Source organism: Chinchilla lanigera, unplaced genomic scaffold (assembly GCF_000276665.1).
Source record: "Chinchilla lanigera isolate Chin_1 unplaced genomic scaffold, ChiLan1.0 scaffold00016, whole genome shotgun sequence".
In the NCBI taxonomy this organism is placed as follows: Eukaryota; Metazoa; Chordata; class Mammalia; order Rodentia; family Chinchillidae; genus Chinchilla; species Chinchilla lanigera.
The window spans coordinates 15,890,315-15,897,841 of record NW_004955417.1 but is presented as its reverse complement, the minus strand read 5'-3'; the positions used below and the strand labels follow the sequence as shown (position 1 = coordinate 15,897,841).

Sequence of the window (7,527 nt, the reverse complement as noted above, 5' to 3'; positions counted from 1 at the left end):
GGTGTCCTTTTCTATTGCTTTTTCTTTTCTTCTCTACGGAGCCAGCTTCTCCCTCACTCTTCACTTTTACTTTTTCAAATAAACATTGTCACTGATTTTTGCTTGTTTCACTGAATTCTTTGTTCAAGACCAGAAGAATCTGGAATTCAACTCCAGAAGTAGAGGCAAGCACCCCCAAACCTGGTAACATTTATTTGGCAAGCTGCTTTTACAAGGAGCTAACCAATTGCAATATCACTGAGTAGCCTGAAATAATTCTCAGTGATTACATGGAGGTTTACATTCTAGACTATACAATCACAGACTTCCCAAACAGAGTCACATTGGACAGGGACCTGTACACATAATTCTGTTACTGTAATCGTTTGACAAATACTTGTGAGGACATAAGCAGTTTTCTGGCCTTTAGTATAATTGTGTTTTCTTTCTCAGCTTCTGATTGAGCCAAAAGAAAGATTTCTAGAAGAAAAGTTGTTGATATCTTGTCGGTTTCCTAAAAGAAAAACAAACCAATGAAGCAGAGTTACAAGAGATGCCTAATAGTAATATAGAGGCAAAACTCATTTCTTCATTTCACGTGACAGGTGGGTCGTCTATGACTCCACAGGAGCTGCCTAACCTACAGGAGGTGGACCTATGATCAGCACAGCACTAGTGGGACTGGCCTTGGGCCCAGCTGGGAACTGGCCTGCTCAACCTCATTTGGCTCCCCGAGCTTTTGTTCCGTGTAAGGGGCTCCTGGAGTTGGGGTTGTTATCATACTGGGGGCAGGACACACATCGCTACTGTCATGGCCCTAGACAAAGCCCTCCCAAAGCTGATTTCAGTGCTCCTGTACCCAGAGCACCTTGTGCTCGCTCTACCGCTGTACTACTCATTTCATCGCATTGTAATTGCCAGCAATCACATCTGTCACCCTTAAGACTATGACTTCCTTTGTACCATATTTTACTGCTATAGAGGCATCCTGAAAGCACACCTTTTCAGCTGGGAGTTATTACAGCCCTCGTTGCTCACACCAAATGGGCCTCTTGATGTTAGACTCAAATACTTCACAAAAACTAGTCAACTCTGATTTATCTTATACAATGAGATACACGTTATTCTAGACATGTCCTAGGAAGCTGTATCTCAAAAACTAAAATCTCCAAGGCACTTGAAGTAGTCAAATTTTCTAGAGAACTTTGTAATCCATTTACTAGGATGTAAAACAAAAACCCACAGGTGAATTCCATGATGTTGATGTTATTACACATTCCTCAAGGTAGGGGTTCTGTTGCCCATTTTTTGTATCTGCAGTGTTTGAAGGTGCTTAACATTTATTCAATAAATATATATTGATTGCACAAAGTTATATGTGTTAATGTATACCCTTCTTTTTAATCACCAGTCTGGGATAGCTGTCCTTTAGTCACCTATCAGAGACTTCGATTTGAAAGTGACTTCAATTTGAAAGCAACTTCAATCCAGCTTTTTTAAAAAACCCAGAAGGAGCCATTCGCAATTGGATCCGAGGCCTAAGGGCTTTAACCACCCTCAGTTCCTGCCGATTGGGAACCTTTATGTCAAAGCTGGCTTTCAACAACAATGCCTTTACTGGATTATAACTAGCCACTACTGAGAGTTGAAACAAAAGGAAAAATCCACATTAAAAAATTATTCCTGCATTTTAATAAAAATTTCTATTTGAAACAGTTGTCTAATTCTCTCAAAAGTAAGCTCCAGGAGGGCAGAAACTTCACAGGCTTTAACTCGTTAGAGGCAGTGTCTTGGCACACACTGAAGGCCTAAGTCAATACTTGATCTGCAATGAATGAAGGAATTATATTCCTTTATACAAAGAGCTACACAATATATATTTTTTTTAAGTTTTACTATAAGGAAAAAGGTTAATCTTCCTAAATCAACCTCATGTGCTGCTTTTCTTTAGACAGTAAGAATATTTTCTCTGCCTTCACTTCCAGGAAGATTAAAGTGACACCATTCCAAGAATACCTTAATTGGTCCCTTCTTGTCTTTCATCTTTCAAATTCTGTGCTTTTACACCGTCGCCAGAATTACCTTACGAAACATAACATAAGCACAAGAGATCAGATCCTGTGCTTCCTTTTCATTCATGTCCCAATCTGTTTTTCCAGTTTGCAAGCCCTGACGGGTTCTGTGCTTGTCCTTCTCTCTTACCTGCCTTTATAATCCCCACACCTCGCCTGTCCACCACGCTTAACCACGGGCTTCCGTGCCCTCCGCACACACTGCTTATCCTCACCTCCACGCATTCTTCATGTTATTTCCCCCACTTCACAAGCCCTCTCCTCTCATTATTCTAAGTACTTGTCCCTCCTTAATTCCCACATCAAAGACCCTGTCTTTTGAAACTGGCACTTGCCTGTCTTTGCATCAAAGTGGCTCTACTTCTGAAGCCTCAGTTTATTCACTGGCAATGCTACAGTTTCCTGCCGGATAGGGTTGTGTGAGGAGGCAATAAAATTGCCCAGGTTCAATGAATATCCATGCGCAACACATATTAACTCTTAATAAAATTTCTTCTATGCAGCTGAAATGTATTTTATTCTTTATATCTTAAATTAGGTACTTAAGTAATCTGTCCCTTAAGAGCAGTGTTCCTAGAGTATAATGCAGTTTAGAGCTTCCTTGCATAGACCCCTTTCACATAACAGGCAGCTTAGTTTTTCTGTTATGCATGATGAATGGGCTATTTAACACTGTCTCAATGGGGTCAACGCATTTTTCTGTTCTCTAAATTAGTTTACGACAGTAACAGTTGTATCTTGTATCTTGTGCATGTTTCTGTTTGATACTTCTGCCGTACGCTTGAATTTGATATCTGCCTGATCAACTGACCTGTGATTATATTTAGAGAAATGGGAAATAATATTGAGAGCAGTGTTATACCTTGTGCCATCTAAGCGTTCATATACTATCTTACATAAATCATGATAATCCTATTAGGGAGGTAACAGCATTCGGGCCACATTCAAGGATCTGCGCAAGTACACTGGTATAATGCAAATGGCTATGCCCTTAGAGAGCACTTGGTAAGAAACCATAGTGTTTTGAGATTTCTCTGAGCTTCTTATTCTCTTCTACAACAAAGACATTGGTTACACACACACCCCTCCAGCATTTTCTCGGGTTTACGAGCCTGAGTTTATGACCCTAATTGGGTCTCTGGCTCAGGATTCACGTCTTCTTACTTGGCAACTACTTTTTCAAAACTAAAGTTAGGTGATAATCATCTGACACACAATCTAGACGCAGCACCCAACTTCAAACTCTTTTTTAAGTCTTGTATTCCTTCTACGTGGGTGTGAGGAAAATATATGATGATTATAGAAGAAAACAAAATCCAAATGGGTTCGTTATAGGAAATCTTTCTGACCCTGGGCTTAACAATTTATACATCTGAGTAGGTTATGTGCCTACCAACCTAGTAAACCAAGGAAGCAGGTAGCTGATCTTCTTCAACATCATATAGTTTGGGTCTTATCATAGACATCATATAATACATGTATATTTTTTTTATTTTAAAAATCAACAAAGCCGGGTGTGGTGGTGCATGCCTGTAATCCTAGAACTTGGGAGGCTGGGGCGGGAGGATTGTCACGAGTTCAAGACCAGCCTGAGCTACAAAGTGAGTTCAAGGCAGCCTGAACTGCATAGTGAGACCCTGCCTCAAAAAGACAAAAAGAAAGAATCAATAGAAAGTATGCCTCTTTAGTTGGGAGGGGCCTGCTGAGTTTATTTATTATCCATCTCAAATATATCTCTCAGGATTACCTAAAGATCTTTTTTGGGGGGAGGGTGGGGTACCAGGAATTGAACTCAGGACCTTGAGCTTGCCAGGCAGGCGCTGTGCTGCTGAGCTACATCCTGGGCCCCTGAAGATCTTATAAAGTCAGCCAACTTCAATTCGTCTTACATTACAGAAGACACTTTAAATTAGTCTGGATAAATTCGGAATGTATCCTGGATATAAACTGAAAATATATATCTCTTGTGGAGTTCAAGAGAACAAGTTCTCTGGAGAGCCTTAGAATTTATCCATTAAATAAAAACAGGCTCATTGAATGATGTTAGACAGCTTAGACAGCTTAATGGCATTAGACAGCTTAGCCCCCACAGCGAGATGCCGTGCCTATAAAGACATTACTCTACCCGGAAGCTTTCAATCTAAAATTAGGCAAGATAGATAAACATAGCACATTTTTAATACAAAAGAAAAGACGGGAGAAAAAAACTTAATATTCACCTTTTATTTTTGGTGAATCAGAAATGCAAAGGAATTGGCAGATATTTCATCTACTGCCTTTTCCTGGTAGACTTAGTTGCCTATACCAGAAGGAATTATGCTGTTAAAGTCAAAGAGGAATTTTCTGATCGTGCCTGAAGGATCTAGAATCACTGCTGCACAGTGTCCTCAGTTCTGGAGGTCCAGAAACGCCTCTTGTCCGGGAGTTCTTGTTTGTCTCTGCCTGACTTGGAGCATAAACAGTCCACTACTTCCAGATTCAGCACCAGAAACGAGAGCCCCGCCAGTATGTTAGGAAATACTCCTCGCCTGGAAGTACCATGCCGCACCAGCGCACCTACTGTGGGGTACGCACAGCTCACCCATGTGAGCAACAGGTTGGATAGACTTCCCTATTAACTCATTTCATGATTGGTTCAAAAGCCTAGCTGGCCCTCTCACTGCCATTAGGTAGACCAAAACAAAACAAAACCCTATAGCTTCCAAAGTTCCAGACTTCATGTTAGGTTGTAGGGATACAGATAAATATAACACAGGCTCTCTTATTTTTAGAGACAGCCCATGAACATACTATTTTAAAATAATATAGTAAATATAGTGAGGTAGTCAAGATAAAGCTCAAAGGAAAAGTACCTAGCCCAATCCGGTAGGCAGGAAAGTGTTGGTTACTGGAAAAGAGGAATATTCTGAATTTTGGCAAGAGAGGGTATCCCAGAAGTCAGAAGTATGTTTTAAAGCAGAAGGAAGAAAACAGGGACAAATTTTGCAAACACTGAGTAAAAACGACCTAAATAAAGAACCCCACTGGGTCAATGATGCATGTGGATGGGAAGTTTGAGTTATAGTGGGTTGAGGGTTTCTGGGCGATCAGACCGTAAGAACAAAAAGCTCAACTGGGAAAAGAGAGTGAAGGGAAGAGGATATGTTAAAGGAAGGGTTGTTATAAAAATAGGTTCCTAGGGGCTGGGGATTTAGCTCAGTGGCACAGCGCCTGCCCGGCAAGCGCAAGGGTGAGTTCAATTCCCAGTAGGGCGGGGTAGGGTGGGGCCGGGGAAGGTTCTAGCCAAGTGTGGTGTAATCCCAGCACTTGCGAGGCTGAGGCTGGAGGATCATTGCGAGTTCAAGGCAAGCCTGGGATATAAAGTGAGTTCAAGACCAGCCTGAACTGCATAGTGAGACCCTGTCTCAAAAAGACAAAGAACAAGAGGTTTCTAACTTAAAGTCAGTTGTTGGAAGAGAGAAAGAGATAACTGACGGATCAAAGGAATAGGCTCTTGATTCCAGTTCCAAATCCCACCCTTGTTTTCTTCTGGGCTGGGCTCTCTGACTCTGTTACCTCCCTTTTCTGCAAGACTTTACTTCTAGTTTCCTTTGCACATACTCAGCTGTTACCTCCCTGAAACATGACAGTGACGACCACGAAAGGTAAGAATCGCAGAGGTTTGCAAATCCTGATGACCAGCTCCCTTACCCAAGTATTAATCTACAAAGAACACAAGTATACCTGTCTAGTAACTAAAATGCTTCTACCTATCATATAGGGCATCCATTTCCTGTGATGCATAAACATCCATTTCCTGTGATCCATTTCCTGGATGCCCTGGGAGCAGAAATATCGGACTTATCAGTTGGAAGACTGTACAAAATGGATTTACAAAGAAGTCTTCTGGGAGTTACTTAATCTGAGGGTGAGACCTCTTTGTTAACTGGAGTATTCATCCCGTCCTAGACAGAACTTGCCAAACGTTGCTGACAAAATTTCCCAAACAGATCATTCTTTTCACCTTTGTTATTTGCAGTCATATTTTAATGAGGCTCACCAGAAAATGTACCTTCATCTTCTATTAACAGTATATGAAAAGTCACTGATTTTATTAATAATTTTTTCCGTTTGTCTTGTGTTTTTTGAGACAGGGTGTCTCTTTGTAGTGCGGGCTGGCCTCAAACTCACAGTGATCTTCCTGCCTCAGCCTCCCAGGTGCTGGGATTACAGGCGTGCACCACCACGCCTGGCCTATAGTATTTGGTGGTGTCTAACATTGGGTGTAACCTTTCCCAGTTATTGGTGATCTCCCTTCATTCCTTTTCTACTGAGTTCATTTCCTTCTTTACAACTGTTTTGTTTTTCATGTTGCCTCTGTTCAATAAATTAATGAAACAACCAAATTAAGCTTTCTTTTAAATGACAATAATAGAATTTTCACCTTTTATTTTGAAGAAAACCAATTTAGAACCTAATAGAAAACTGTCCAGGCCTGACTAAATACGAGGACTTTAGTACACGGCTTTTAATGACTAGATGATTATCAAAGGATAATCATATCCTAAGCCTCTTGAGGTCAAGAACTTGGTTTTTTCTCATTTTACTTATAGATCCAGTACTCTCCACTGGGTAGGCATTCAATGGATACATATGAACTGATTTTAACCAGAGTTCTATTAGATTGAGCAGTGATTTGTCATTCATTAATAGTCGTGTCTTCCTAAAGTACAACCGTAAGATCTACTCTTTTGCATAATGAAGCCAGCAAGGCAACATATTTTTCAAAAAATATCCTCATCCTACTAAGATAGGGGGTAGGGGATTGTATAACATTGTTGGTTTAAATTCTATAAATGAGAACCGATGTGAAGTACCTAGTCCATAGCAGGGAATATAGTAGGCATGTATTAAAGTTTATTGAATTGAAGAGTGAATTGGGCAATCATTTAACTTGAGACTGTTCCCTTAACAGTAAAATAAAATTATTACCACTTGCTCCACCTCCCACACAAGATTACCGTCACATGTTTATGCAAGGGCTTTAAAAACTGTAAAAGCGCATTACTACTTTAAAGTGGAATTTATGTTAATGTCATCCCTACAGCCAGTTATGTTTATGGTTATCAACTCATTAAGTGTAGCATTTTCATTGAAATCCACGATACTGCACAAAATCGTCAACACGTGTGACTGTGCTCTTTTAGATTACCCCTAACATCGCCGGATGCAGGGCTCTAGTGCCATCCATATACGAATGGCCGTGAGAAACTTATACTTTAAGGAGAATCGATCATTTTTTTCGACTCCCGTTTTCCATCGCCGAGAAAGGTCTGGCAGAAATCGCACCGACCAGACTAGGAACCCACCCGCGCACTTGGAGAGTGGCCGGGGACCCAGCTCGGCGTCGCCCACTGCAGCCAGGGCGACCGGCAGCGGCCCGCGGCCGGGCAGCGACGCTGAGGTCGCGGTCGCTGTCCGGCCCCCACCCCCCGGG

At 41.3% G+C, this 7,527-nt stretch overlaps 1 protein-coding gene across 1 annotated transcript; it reads right to left on the bottom strand.

Annotated features, from left to right (window-relative positions):
• Window positions 1-336: 336 nt before the first annotated feature.
• LOC102019169 (translation initiation factor IF-2-like) lies at window positions 337-7,527 on the bottom strand (the record flags this gene model as incomplete). Its single annotated transcript, XM_013512712.1, is given in 2 exon segments — window positions 337-493; window positions 7,400-7,527. Coding segments are annotated over 2 exon segments (193 nt in total), but the record flags the coding sequence as incomplete, so codon positions are not given.